This window comes from Cavia porcellus, unplaced genomic scaffold (assembly GCF_034190915.1).
Source record: "Cavia porcellus strain 051 isolate PalLab524CR breed Dunkin Hartley unplaced genomic scaffold, mCavPor4.1 scaffold_8, whole genome shotgun sequence".
Classification (NCBI taxonomy): domain Eukaryota; kingdom Metazoa; phylum Chordata; class Mammalia; order Rodentia; family Caviidae; genus Cavia; species Cavia porcellus.
Genome location: NW_026947491.1, coordinates 50,546,610 through 50,561,392, shown reverse-complemented (window position 1 = coordinate 50,561,392; position 14,783 = coordinate 50,546,610). Strand labels below are relative to the sequence as shown.

The 14,783-nt window shown below is 49.3% G+C and overlaps 1 protein-coding gene across 1 annotated transcript in view; it reads right to left on the bottom strand.

The window, feature by feature from the left end:
- Positions 1-14,783, bottom strand: part of Lrp1 (LDL receptor related protein 1) — a 77,685-nt gene that overhangs the window by 46,655 nt on the left and 16,247 nt on the right. Inside the window, exons 7-13 of the mRNA XM_013159084.3 lie at positions 7,198-7,360; positions 6,872-7,094; positions 5,305-5,494; positions 4,681-4,824; positions 3,232-3,468; positions 1,880-2,060; positions 816-1,038 (exon numbers count right to left, since the gene is read on the bottom strand). Of these exons, the coding sequence (XP_013014538.2) occupies positions 816-1,038; positions 1,880-2,060; positions 3,232-3,468; positions 4,681-4,824; positions 5,305-5,494; positions 6,872-7,094; positions 7,198-7,360 (1,361 nt within the window). The remainder of the gene's footprint in view (positions 1-815; positions 1,039-1,879; positions 2,061-3,231; positions 3,469-4,680; positions 4,825-5,304; positions 5,495-6,871; positions 7,095-7,197; positions 7,361-14,783) is intronic.

Here is a 14,783-nt window from a genome sequence, read left to right as displayed (position 1 = left end):
CCCTCCAACACATACACACACACACGCACACACACACACATGCACATGTACATGCATGCACACAACTGCACAGAAGCCAGAATTCTATTCATTTCTCTATTTAATAAACATTTATTAGGATCTATTAAGGGTCAAGATGACAAAGACATGGGCTCATCTTTGAGCATGTACTGTCTCATGGAGGGCAAACATGGGTAAGCCAGTGGGGAAGAGGGGTCTGGAGTCAACACCCTTGAGGAGACAGCCTCTGGGCAGTGAGCCAGGGAAGGGGAGCTGGGGTGGACTCCTGGGCAGCAACAGCTCAGAGGGCAAATGCATCATATGTGCTAGGAAGTACAAGCTGCCTGGCGTTGCTTGTTCAAAGAATATTGAGATACAGGAACAGGGGCACAGGGGAGACAACAGAGGTACTTCAGGAACCATTTCATAAAGGGCCCTTACCCACATACCTAGACATTCATGACTCATGAAGCACATAACCACTCAAAATGACAAGCATACACATTTACTATCCCTGAGCACATCACACTTTAGGGCAGACACACACCAAAGTGTGCTGTATGTGTGTGCAAATACACACAGACATGCATGTGAGCAGTCAGGTCCATAGGCAACACAGACAGGCACACATGCACATTAATAGTGACAATCCTCAGATTAAACAACACAACATATGAGATACCCAAGCTCATAGGCATATACATCTATAGAGACACAGGTAAACCCATGCAAAGTACACCAATTGGGACACACACATACCCAAAACACCCACAAAGAGCTTCACACACATAAGCATGGTGTGGCAATGTTCCCACCTTTCGGTCTGTGCCATTGAGTAGTATGGTCTCGATGCGATCATAGAAGGCATCCACCCAGTAGAGGCGGCCGGCTGGGATGTCCAGGCTTAGCCCATTGGGCCAAAGCACTGTCTTAGAGGTGACAAAGATATCTCGGTGTGAGCCGTCCATCCAGGCCCTTTCCAGACGCCCTCGCCGACTGTCCTTTGGGTCCTCCTCCCAGTCCGTCCAGTACATCCACCTGTGGGCAGTGACTGGTCAGCACCATGTGGGCCACCCCTGCTATCAACAGCTTCCCTCTGTGACCCCAATCCATTGGTGGTATCCAGAGCACCTCCTACGGATCTTCGTGTCCTGCCCATCCCTGAATCACACACGGAATTCATTCCCATCTCAATTCAAGCAACATTTGCTGAGTGGCACAGTTCTGGCATCTAGGGGTGCAGTAGAAATCAACTCAGCAAGGACCCCACTGACATCCCACCAGAAACAAGTCAGTCAAGAAGGTCATATCAGAGAGTGATGAAAGCAGAGCAGCAATGAAATGGTGATGGGCCAGAGGGTAGCCAGGCTGCCAGTGGGGGTAAACACAGGCACTTGAGCTGAGACCCGACACTGAGAGACTCCAGATCTGCAAGTATCAGAGAATTTATCAGAGGAAGTCCAAGAGCAAAAGCCTTAAGGCAAGAGTTTCTGGGATGTCTGTTTTAGGAACAGGGTGGGCAATAGGCGCAGAACTTCCGAATGCAGGAAGTAAGCTATAGGTAATGTCAGAAAAATACCAGCCTGACCCATAGGGCAGGATCGATCATGCAGGCCTGATAAGAGATAGGGCTCGTTCTAATGGGAAGAGAGGCTAGCAGCGGCCTGAGCTGGGTGGCAGGATCAGGTCTCTACTTAAGTGTTTAAAGCATTATTTCCACTGCTCTGAAACAGGGACACTTGCTCTTCAGCCTCCAGATTCCTGCTTAAGTGACCTGCCTCAGTCACCCTCCCCTGTTTTACTTTCCTTTCCTAGTTCCCTGCGGCCCTACACACTTCCAAATCCTCCCACCCCACCCCAAATGCCTGGGAGGACTCACCCATTGAGTGGATCCACCACAATAGCCCTTGGGTGTGTCATCTTGCCCTCTATCAAGGTCTTGCGCGTCTGAGCAGCTTTCTCCAGCCTGGCCACACTGATGGTCTTCTTGGGCCCATCATCTGTCCAGTACAAATTGTCCCCCATCCAGTCCACAGCTACACCCTCTACATTATGGATGCCTGTAGAGGTCAAGGGGCAATGAAGGACAACTTCAATAGACGTTCTGAAGTGTTGGCCCCAGCTCTGCAGGACACAGGGAGCTGGGAGCACCTGGGGCCAGATGGGGAGTGTTGGAAGCACCTGGTACCCTATATTGGGAGAGGTGGCCTGAGGGAAGAGCAGGGAAGACCACTTGTGCTGCCACATCTGTGCTGAGGCACAGCTTGCCAACTGCACAGAGCAGCCAGGAAACTACGTGACTGACGTAGGCTCCTGCATGAGGGCATGTCTGGGTCTGGCTTGGGCAGACAGCTGAGCCAATGTGTATGTGGCTCTGGGCACAAATGTGATGCTTCATCCTAGGCCTAAAAACCCTGAACTAACAAAATGAATAAATCAGGAAGTGATTTTTCACTTAGCCTAAGGCTTCAACTCCAGTGTCCTTTAAATAGCAGTTCCCCTGATATAGAGCACCCCAATCTTTTCCTGATGAAGAGTTACTTTTGATTTCCCCACAGGCTTATAACTGCTGACTGCTGAGGTTCTCTGAGCTGCAGTGGATAATGGGAAGAAAGACAAAGAGTGGCACCTGGCATCAGCCAGACTGACCAGTTAGCCGGATTCTGAGACCCCAAATGTAGGTTTGGGGCCAAACTGGTAGAGCCCAGGGTCCTCCATGCAAATGATATTCAGGGGGACAGTGTGTGGTAGACATGTTTGAGCAGCTCAGAGGGAAAAACCAGACGTAATTCACAAACATAATTCTCTCAGGACATGCAAGGGTGCAGTTTGGTGGCCACATGTGGGTGTGCCCTGCTCCGATCTGGCAGGCCCGCCTCTGATTCAGGGCCTCAGGCCTGTCAGCTGTGTGCTGTGTGCAGCTCCAGGGCTCTGAGCCAATGGCAGAGAGACCCTGAATTTTCCCAAGGGCTGGCAAGGACAGCCCACGCTGCCTAACCCATCCATCCTCCTGCCTCTTTTCGGCTCAGCCAAGAAGGGGGTCAAACAGGGTTCAACCTGTCTATCCCCTCATCTCCATGCCAACCAGCCTAGCCAGCCAGTCAGTCAGCAGGGAACTCTGTGTGTGGAGAGGGTTCTGAGAAAGATGTCTAGGCCCCAGATTGCTTTCCATCCTGGGTGTCACATCACTCGAAGCCCTACCCAGATGTCTCCCACTTTGGACACCCTTACCATCCTTCAGGATGGTCTCCCGCTCAGTCCCATCAATCTTCTGGCGGCCAATGAGGTAGCTGGTAGTATCAGCAAAATAGATGAAGCCAGTCTCTGCATGGAAGTCCAGGGCCCGGGGGTTCATGAGATTCTCAATGGGGATCATGTGCTCATCTGGGACTTTGGCTCCCATGTCCATTCCCCGGATGATGCCTGGACGGCCCTTGCCGTACACGAGAAATAGCTCATGCTCTGGCTCTAGAGCAAGTACAAATAAAGTCACACACAGAGACACACAGACACAAACACATTCCAAAGCAACCCCACCTCAGTCCTATCCCCACCCCCACCCCCACGCCCAGGCTGGACCCCAGGGACTGCAATAACCCAGCCATGCTGAGTCAGGAGCCACAGGACAGGCAGGGCTCTGAGTCAGGACAAAACATGCACATTGGCATGTTCAACTCAGGTCCGAGGCCACCAGTCCCTGGGGGTTTGACCCCCCACACTGTAGGAAAGTGGCAAAAGGACAGCATTCTGTCAGTTAAATGCCTACCGTTCAGTAGTGAAATCATTGGCCTAGAAGGAATACTTTCAAAATATATTGGTATCTGACCACTTTTCACCACTTCCTCTGCTACCATCCTAATCTAAACCACATCACTTCTTGCCTACACCTTCCGGCAACTGCTCAACTGTCCTTCCTCCACCCCGCAGCACTGATTCCTAAGCAATGTGAATCTAATCACGTCATTTCCCCAGTCACTGCGAGCTTCTCCTCCCAGTTAGAATAAAATCCCATCTTTGTCTCCTTTTACTAATAAAATTCAGCCTGCTGCCCTCCACACCATTCCTCCAGCATTCCAAACTCACACTGGCCACCGGATCTTTGCACTGTTGATTCTAACAGAAATGTTCTTCCCTCACATGCTGGCTTCTTTACAGAGAACTTGATTCACATACTATATCCACAGAAAAGTTCTCACTTTCTTCAGTAACTATGCTCTGTTTTATTTTCTTCATGTACCTATCACCATCTAATACTATATTTATTCGTCTCCTTGACTGGACTGCAAGCTCAGAAAGGACAAGGATAAGACCTATCTTGTTTGTTGCTGAACCCTTATTGCAAGAATCGTGCCAACCACCATTTGTGCTTGGTAGGTACATGTAAATAAGAATGAATGAGGGTCAGGGATATAGCTCACCAGCACAGAGCCTCCCTGGCAAGCATGAGTTTGATTCCCGGTACCAAAAAAAAAAAAAAAGAATGAATGAAAAAGTTTACAGACTTCTATGCAGCCTGTCTGTGGTGATGGTAATAACTGTTCCAGGTGTGGATTCAAATCCTGTCTCTGTCCTTCACTTAGTCTCTCTGCATCGCAGACAGAGGCATCAGGCTGTGGGGCGATATCCGAGGAAACCTCTCACCCTCCCACCTGAAGCATACCTGCTCTCCCTGTCACTTACTTTTGCAGGACTTCCCATCACTACCCAGGCTGAAGCCAGAGCGGCAGCGGCAGGTCCGAGCCTTGTGGCTGTTGGCCAGTAGGCAGATGTCAGAACAGCCACCTGGTTTCCCATACTGGTCGTTCTCACAGGCATGGCTCCGCACTGGGGACAGGGGGAAGAGCTGTCAGCACCTTTCAGGACCCATGTCCAGGCCTTTAGAAGGCTTCCTGAAGTCTGACCACAATCCCTGATGCTGTGATCTCTGAACCTGTTGTCTCCTTTTAGAATTTGCAAGCCACAGGACGAGGGTTCCTCTGTAACATTACTAAGCCACTACCTAGCCTTCAGGTGCTGTTAGATGTGGTGTTAGTGGTCAGGGGAGAGGCTCTAGTACTGCCTGTGGCCAGGCGCTATGGCCACAGCAAGGGAACTGGGAGAGGCACAATGGGGAAGGGGCTCTTGTAAGGGTAGAAAGAAATAGGCAGGGCAGGTTGAGAGGCCAGGGTAGATGGTCTGGGTTGGATGGCTAGGAGAAGTACTCATGATGTGAAAGAGTCAGGGGTTCTCATAGGACATTTCATAGAAAGGCGAGCCCAGAGCCCTTTGGGGATGAGCTTTGGAGGGACTACAGAGTCCACTCACCTCGAGGCTGACGCCGCTGATGGTAGATATGGAGGGCACCACCCTTGTCCACACGTGTGACAACCTGATACTCAGTGCTGTTGAAGCGGTTCACACGGATCACACTTGTCTTCTGCTGGGCATTGGCATTGTCTGAGTTGGTAGCATAGAGATAATTCTCGAACACAGTCAGGCCATACAGGTGCTCAATCTGAGACAGAAGGGAGCGGTCAACATGAGATGAAAAGGGGCTCTTCTCTCTGTGACTGGGAAGTCCCTAAGCTTCCCCCTAGACTCCGTCGTCAGCTTTCCCAAGTTCACCCTTTAGTTTTTGTTTTGTTTTGCAGTGCTAAGGATTTAACTTTGGGCTTCATGAATGCTAGGCAAGTACTCTAGGCTACCACTGAGCTATGCCCCTGTCAACCCAATGGCTTTTGCTTATTTGCTTATATTAATTTGTTTATTTAGCAGTACTAGACATTGAACTCAAGGCTTTCACACTAAGCCACATCCCCACACCTCTTTTAATATTTTTTGAGATAAGGTTTCACCAACTCATTAAGTTGCCCAGGTCAGATTAGAACTTTTGATCTTTCTGCCTCAGTTTCCTAGAGTGCTGGAAATATAGACATACATCAATATATTCAGTAGCCTATGTTATTTAAACTCCATAGTTTATTCCTCCCCACCCCCTGCTAGATTATCCTCAACTGAAGATTTTAGTTTACAAGATTTCATTCATTCATCACAGAACATCTCTTTGAAAAACTCCTTGGGATCTTCCAACCGAAGATGTTTTCTTTCTACACTCTCTCTAATGCCCAGTGTAGTGACTAGTGGACTTGTCCTACCCACTCTACCTAAACCCCTAGAGGGCAGCAACTATGGCCTTCATAGAATTAGGTACTAGCAGATGTTTAATGACTGTAGGTGGTATTAGATTTGGGCCCTAAACACTGTTTCCAGAACCCTCTTATTCTGGCTCAGTTTAGGGAAAGCTGAAAGAAGACATTTTGTCCCAAGGAAGTTCTGACTACTACTATATCACTTACTGGGGTGGTGAACTATCCCAGTTTGCTCAAGACTAAGGGCTTTCCTGGTTTATGAGCCTTTCAGTAAAACCAAGACAATCCCAGGTAAACTGGTATGGTTGGTCACCCTAATTATCCTCGAGTGGAGGTACCACCTCTAAACCACAAGGCTTTTCAACTGGGTTTAAGAACTATTGTCCAGTTGTGTGACCTGAGCAAAATCACTAAATATCTTTGCAACCTGCTTTATTCATCTGCCAAAAGAGAATTAAACCTGCCTGCTCATCTTCCCAGAGTTATTTTAAGAACCAAATGAGAAAAAGGAAGTAAAAATGTCACTAAAGTGACTTTTCCCATCATAGGGTAAACTATATCCTACTCTTTCTTTGCAATTCTGCCTGTCCCACTCCCAGCAAAGGACATGAGCAATCATGTTTCCCTGTTGTCTCCATGCCCCTAACTTACTCAGACCTTGAGATCGGTTCTCCCCCAAAGACTTCCCCTTCTCCTGATGACCCTGGGCTCCCCCCTAATAGTCTCAGACAAGGCTCCCTCACCAGGATGCCTTGGATGATGGTCTGCCGGCCCTTTCCCTCGTAGTCTACCACCTCGATGTAGTCCAGGTAGGCATCAGCCCAGTAGACGAGGCGGCTAACCAGATCCAGCGTGATGCCATGAGGAAAGACAATCTTGCTATCAACCAGCTTGGTACGGTTCTGCCCATCCATATCACAGCGCTCAACCTTTGGTATCTGCCCGTAGTCAGTGAAGAATACCTTCCTGTGGGCAGACGCATGTTAATTGAGGTGTTAGGTACCCTCTTGCCCACAATAGCATCTGCCTCCCTCCTTCCAAGGCCAGAACCCCTGCCTGCCACTCTCACCCCATGGCAGGATCCAGAGCTATGCCCTTGGGGTTGTAGAGTTCCAGGTCTAGCAAAGTGACACACGTGTCCCCGTTTCGGTTGCAGACAAAAATCCTATCATCGATGTCATCCACAAAGTAGAAGTTGCCTGTCAGCCAGTCGATGGCCATCTGTTCCACATCTGGAGAGTGTGAATGGAAGAGCTATGGAGGGGGGAACAGGCCCTCCCACAGGCATGCCTCCCATCCCTGGCTGGTGCAGAGCCAGGGCACCCTCCTCTCCCACCCCTTGGCTTTCCCTGGGTTCCTGCAGGAGTCACTTGCAATGTCACTCTTAGTCCTGTATTATTTGCCATATTTCCATATATCTGGTCTCACCAAAAAGAAGTCTCTAAGCATCCTCTCTATACCTCCACTTCCCATGCTAGGCTCAGATGTTACACACAGAGGTATGAAGCAAATGTTGGTTGACTAATTGACTGACAGGCTTATGCAACCCTAGGCTTATGCAGCTTTAAACAGATCTATCTTCTCAGGATACCAACAGTCCAGGCAGACACTTAACGCTATTGAGCGAAATCCCTGGATTTTGCTGGACTTTTATTTACTTGCTATTGTAATAGTTATCTCCCACTAAATACAGTGCTGACTAAAGGCCACACATGTTGTGCACATTTTGAAAATGGAAAAGCAGGACAACCCCGTTAGGAGAAAAATATTCCAAAATATGGGGACTGCAGAGATCTAAAATGGAAGATTCATGGGGGCACACTGGGAACAGTACCATGGGTCTGACTTCCTCTATTCACCCCATGCCCTTGATTCTCCCAAATTCCTATTACTCAGTTTACTTATTTGTTAGAGAGGGTAGGAAGAATGGGGAGTAAGACACAAAGTTTGAGGAGGGTTCAGGAAAAGAATCCTAGAGGTAGATTGAAAAATGGTTCAGCATGGCTTTAGGAAGCGGGGGAAGATGGAAACCAGGTGCCCATACTCAGCTGAAGCCACAGTTCTGGAAGAGGTCCAGAGGGCCAAGGAAAGGAGGAGTAGCACAAGGGCATAAAGAAGTCTAAAAGGTAGGGAGTCTGAGGACAAAGACCCCGTTGGCCTCCTCTCGTCCCATGACTCCAGAATTCACTGGCTTCTACAATTGCATTGTCAGAGGTTGTTATATCTTGTAAAATAGGCAATTCCTGGGGCTGGGGATTTAGCTCAGCAGCATAAGCACCTGCCTTGCAAGTGTGTGGTCGTGAGTTTGATCCCTGGTACAGATAAAAAAAAAAAAAAAAGGAAATTCCTAAGGGAGTGACTTTTGGGGACTCTTGTCTTTAATGACAACCCTGCCAATTTTCCCAACAGGTAAAGAAATCTTTGGATTGTCTGCTTTTGGTTAAAACTCAGCCCACACTCAACCCAGTAGGGATTATTCTGCCTTCCCACAGCTACAGGTATAATGCCTCGGGTTTTACTCAAGTCCTCCCTAATCCCCCTCCTCCCCAGAAGGATTCAGGGGCTGTTTCCTAACAGCAGAGGTCGGGGGCAGGGGAACTGGAACAGGCTCCCAAGGAACTTGGCTGGCGGGTCACTGACTCACAGTCACAGGACTGAGGCTGGGGGGAGGAAGGGAAAGAGCCAATAGGGAGGTCCTCATCAAACTTGTTTCCTCTTCAGGTCTTCTCTTCCACCCCAAGACAACTGGAGAAAGGTCACAGGAATGACCTGCTACTTCTGTAAATACTGATGCATCCCCACACCCCACTATTTTTTTCCTCTGGGTTCCTAATACTGGCCTATCCTGGGGAGAAAGAGCAGAGTATCCAGGCTATGGAGGAAGAGGGCCCAGTGCAGCGGTTAAGGTGACCAAACTGCCCCACACACTGTTACTACAGCGAAGCCAAATTAAAATGAATGCTGGTGGCTGTGCTCCAAAGGAAGCTGACATCCCAGATCTGGGACCTGCCTGCAGCTCAGGCAGCCGGCAGGGTGGCTGAAAGTCAAACAGGGCTGTATGCCCTTTACTTGATGGGCACGGCAGGGGTCTGGGGGCTGCTGGCATGCAAGGGAACTTCATCAGTCAAAGCTGTTTTCCCAGCACCAGCTGGCGTGTATGTCCTTTCCAACTTCCTGAGGCTTCCCTGAGTCACTGCCCATCCTGGGACTGGCAACTCCCTCCTCCTGCTCCCCCATCCACCCTTCCTTTGGCAAGAGGGGCAGAGGAAGAAACCCGCAGAGAGCTGATGCCCCAATCCTAGGTGCTACCGCACAAGCATCTGCCCAAGTCTTGGTATGTGAGCAACCCAAGTGCCTCCCTCCTGGCCTGGATTTCCTCCCACTTCCGGGAAGAAAGGCAGAGAGATGGTCTCTGTTCTTAGATATTTGCCCTTGGCTAGTCTCCCCTTCCACCTCCCTACAGGCCAGGCAGGGCCCCACTCAGCAGGCCGGTGAGGAGTTGGCAAGAACTGGAGCCTGCCTGGCCTCCCCTTTGGTATTTTTGCAGCTGGAGACTATTAGTTGTAAGCAAAAATCCTTTGTTATCCAACCCCCTTCCACCACACTATTTTTCTCTCTCCTAAAGATTAGATTCCTCTGCCTGCCCCAACACACACACACACAGACACACACACAGACACACAGACACACACACACACACACACACACACACACACACACACACACACACACACGCACAAGCACAAACACGCATGCGTGCAGAGCTACCACTCCAAAGCCTGCATACAGACAAGGGGTCAGGTTGGGAGGGCGAAGGCTACTCTTTCACCTCCCAGAGGGGGGTGGTCTCTGGGTCACTCCCTTCTGTGCTATACCTGAGCACTCAAGACTCCACAAACCTTGGGGCTCAGCCTTCTAGGCTTGATCTTTCTAGGCTTGATCTGCCCCAGAGGAGCTCTGGCCAAAGGCTCCATCCTTAGGACAGGAGAATCTCAAATCCAAGGGGAGGAAAAAGGGTCCTGTGTTGAGAGAGGAGTGTGGCTGTGGCCTGGTGGCCAAGAAGTGAGGATTCTAGTGTGAAGAGAGGTTAGGGAGTTGGGAAGGGGATGTGTGAGTCAGAGGGGAGGTCACAGTCCGCCTGTGATGTTGCAAAGGACTTTCAGTTCCAGGCCCCAGAATAGACCTAAGATGTGTGTTTGCAAGTGCTGAGCCATCTGGATAGCCTCTGCCCAGCACTCAACAGGCTGCACAGCAGGCAGCTCCAGCTTCTCTCAACTTCTCCATCACCGATATTGTTCAATATTGTATTTCTCAAACAGACACTGCTTTCCCAAAAATAACTCTAGCTTTCGGTATAGAGTTATAGTCACTTTCTTGAAAGTATGGAAAGCTGGAGGAAGGAGTCTTTATAGCCCAAGAAAATGTCCCCCAATACACCTATACACCCCCAATTTAGGATTAGGTGCCAGGTCCCTGGAGAGGGAAGGAGAATCCAATTCCCACCTTAGCCACGTCGCCGGGAACACATTGGGTTCTGGCCTTTATTGCAGGAACCCATGCCCATTTCCATTGTTCTGCTCTTCCTTGCGTCCAGCTGGGGTCTGGACATTGGCAGCCTTGGTTTGAATTCTGGTTTTGTCATCTTTCAACTATGGAACTATGGGCAAGTTACTCAATTTTGCTGTCCTTATTTCTTCATCTGTAAAATGGCGTAGTGTAATAATAGCACTTAGCCCAGGGTTTGGCACATAAAAAATGCTCCACACACGGGATGCATTGTTCATGCCACTGTCCTCCATCCTTTCCCATTAACCTCATCCTTTTCTATCAAACTCCCATTTGTGCCTCTAGCCAGAGTCTGTGGCCTTCTTGACCAAGAGCTGGGGGCCACAGCTACTGTCCCTCCAGACCAGCTCAGGCTTCCAGAGGAAATGCTTCCTCTGAGAAGAGCTCTTCTTATGGGTAGGAACTATCTGTATGAGAATAGCTTTTCCTGATGGAAGGAGTTTTCCTTACTGGCAGGAGCTCTCCCTGTTAGAAGCTTCACTGGCCTCTGAAGCCCCTTTCATCACAGCCAGTTCATCTGACTGCAGACATCAGGAGAACAGGGCACTGCCTTTCATCCCCGTCCCAGGCACCTGACACACATGTATTGACTTGTTTAACAGCTGTTTGTTGCTCTGTTGTCCAACAGCTAGGATATCACTTTTTCCTTCTCTTTTGCCACCAAGATCCTCTTTCTCTGTCCTTCAATGCCTCAGGACAGTGGGAAAAGATGTTACTACTCAGGGATCTCACCCAGGGGGTTGATTAAGTCTAAGGACTTCAAAGGTGGAGTAGGAGACTTGGACAGGCCTGGCATAAGCTTTGCTAAATGACATGGCCTAACATTCCTATTTGTTGTTCTATCAGCAAGTCTGGATCTTAGCTACACTGTGTCACCTCTTCTCTCTGGGCCCTCTTTCTGCCTCGGCTTACACTTCCAGCCTGGGGCTTATTCCCTGTTCCCTTCCCCTGCCTGGTTTAGATCCCTAAGAAACATTTTGTCCTGGATCTCTGTGAGGAGATGCCTGAGTTCTGCTCTTCTTGTCTTAGGGCCTTTTGAAAAAACCTTGCTGGACTCTAAAACATGTCTGTCTTGCTTAAGTTACTTCCTTTGGCTTGAAAACAAGGAGGAGGGTGCTGGGGGCAGGCTGGGTGGAGAGGCAACTTCAAGGAGACAGCGGGGGAGGAGAGGACAGGGCTGGATCCTGGCCGGTAGACTCAGGGCTGGCCCTGGCTGGGAAAGTAGGAGCAAAAGGGCTATTAGATGATTAGGAAACTGCGAAAGGGAATAGGAGGTCAAGGTGCCAGGATGCAGGGAGTTGACAGCCAAAGAGTATGGTGGCTGGACTCCCCTACTGCCCTCAAGATTCTGATATCTTATGGGTCATAAAGGCCAGAGAAGGGGAGAGCCTTTCACATGGAAAGTCCAGAAGTGTTGTGTAGGGGGGTGCTAAGAGGACCTGGGGTGCCCACAGCAGTGGGGAGACAGCTCCCTTTCCAGTTGATCACAGACTCCGTGGGGCTGCTGTCTGCCCCTTTTTGGCCTCCCTCCTGGACAAGTCACTACCTCATTTCCTGTTGTGATTTTAAAAACACACACACACACACACACACACACACCAGAGGGGGGTGGGGAGAGAGAGAGAGAGAGAGAGAGAGAGAGAGAGAGAGAGAGAGAGAGAGAGAGAGAGAAAGAGAGAGAGAGAGAGAGAAGTTGGCCAGCTGGACTTGGAGACTCATTTCGCAACCTTGCTCCCTGCAGCTTGGGGGACCTTTTCTGAACCTCACCATCTAATCTACTTCATTCTTCCCCATACAGCATGGAGCAGAGAGGGAAAACCTAGACTCCCTGAAATCCTCTTGATTGTCCTCTCACACATAGCCTACCATTTTCAAGTGACTTCAGCAAACCCTAGTTGCTTCCAGGCCTCAACTTGCAAGCTCAGAACCTCCACGCACACACCTCTGCCTTCCCAGGGCCCCTTTCCTGCAGTCAGCCTCATTCTTCCTTCTGTGGAAACATGCTCAGGGCTGAAGACAGCACAGGTCAGAGGAGCTCAGCTGAGGAAATGCAGAGCTGGGGCGGGTGGGATGTAGGTGAGGGTAAGCAGATATGACCATTAGCTAGCCTAGAAACAGCCATGCAGTAGACAGGATGGTCAGAGGTCCCTTGAGAGGGTGATCAGAGGTGGGGATTAAGGTGGGCAGGCTGGGTCTTAGCTCTGGAACCATGAGGCCTATTATCCATCAGGGCTTCCGACTCCAGGACTTCAGTCTTGTTCATCACTTTGAAAATACTCGCCATGTGTATGTATAGCTTATACTATTATGTATTTTGTATTTCTTTAAACCAACTTATTTTTCTTATTCTGTTGTATCCTAAATAATCTACGAAATCACAGGTTTGATATGCTGGTAATCGGAATTTCCTAGTAACAGTACCAAATAAAAACATAATAATAATAAAACCTTATCCATGTGCCACTTAAATCGAAGATACAAGTCACTTTGGAAAGAAAATACTGAAAACCAAGAGGCTGGCCTCAGTGCTTGCTAAAGGTCTTCCATTTTCCTCTAGCTCCTACAATCAAGCTCTCCAGGCATGGTCTTGAGCCTCACAGGTCCCCATCCCACTGGGACAATGGCAGCAGCAGGGAGGATGGGCGCTGGCTGTATTCCCAAGTGGGAGGAAAGAGATGACCAGCTGGATCCCCAAACCCCCAGGGCAATGAGTGCTGAGGCTAGAGGAAGAAGTATAGAATGACTGCAGGGAGAGCCACCCTGGAGGGAAGAGAAGGCAGGAGAAAGCAGTAACCTTTTTCTTCACTCTCTAGGGGAGCTAATTATAGGCCAGGAGTCTACAAAGCAGGTGAGCACAAGGGCCCAGCGCCTCACACTCCAGGGTAGGCCTCCTCCTGGGCAGGGGGATGAGTTAGGAGGGGGAGGGTGCTAGGGAGAGACACTTCAACATCCTCAGCTCGGGGCCCATAATTACTTTGTGGGATGAGAGCAAAACAACCATCCTCAGGGTGACAGCCAGACATTCTGGCGTCAGGGGTGTGGTGTCAGGGTTGTAGGCAGGGCTAGGAGTAAAGGACCAAAGCTGGGGCAAGAGGAACCCACTCATTCACCCCACTTCCCTCTAGAACCTTGGTCTCTTCCAGACTCCTGGACTCTGCCCCAGAGGGCCCCAGTGAATCTAGTAGACTGAGAGCTAAGGCAAATCTGTTTGCTAAGGGATGGGTGTCTGTCTGAGGTTATTTCTTCCTTTTGGGGACAAAGTCAGGAGAAGGAGACCAGAAAAGAGCAGAAGTTGAGAAGGTTCTTGTTAGAACACCCCAGAGTCACCTACCAACTAGGGCTGGAGAAAATAGTGCTGGACATATTTGCCCAGATAGGACAGCTGGGTTGAGCAATTAACAAGGGAGGGCAGTTGTCTCATGGGATCTTCCTCAGTCCCACCCTATTTTCTGTGGGGTTCCTTAGGCTGCCAACCTTTCAACAGCTTGGAAGCCCTCTACTTGGTACCCCAAGGAGGACCCATATCTAATTATATGTGAGCCTTGGACACCAACAACCCAAAGACACCTTCAGGATGCTCTGAAGGAGCTGGGAGCTGAGGTATAAACTCTATCACGAGGTCACAGAGTGAGAGGCTCCTCTGCTTTCCACTGTCTCCAGAAGCACCTTTCTTTCTCCCAGAATCAATTCCTTGCCACCCTTCTGGGTTCTTCTTTTTTGCATGGCAATCATCATAGAACCGAATAAAGGAACTCAACATTATTTTCTAGAGGGTTTGGGGATATAGCTTAGCAGTAAACCACATATTTAGCATGCAAGAAGCTCTGGGTTTGATCCCTAACACTGAAGGAAAAAAAATAAATAAAAGACTTTCTAAAGAAGCTGAAAGTTCACAATCCTAAATCTTATGTTTATTTACTACTGCCTACTAGCTTTCACTTCAGTTAATCTAACTTGGACAGACAAGCTCAAACCCACTATGCAAACCCATTGGTTAGGAAACCAAGGCAGAGAAAAGGAATTCTGGTTTACTCAAGGTCATAAATAACGTTACCCTGGGAGGTGGGGGCAAATCAATCACAGGCCAGG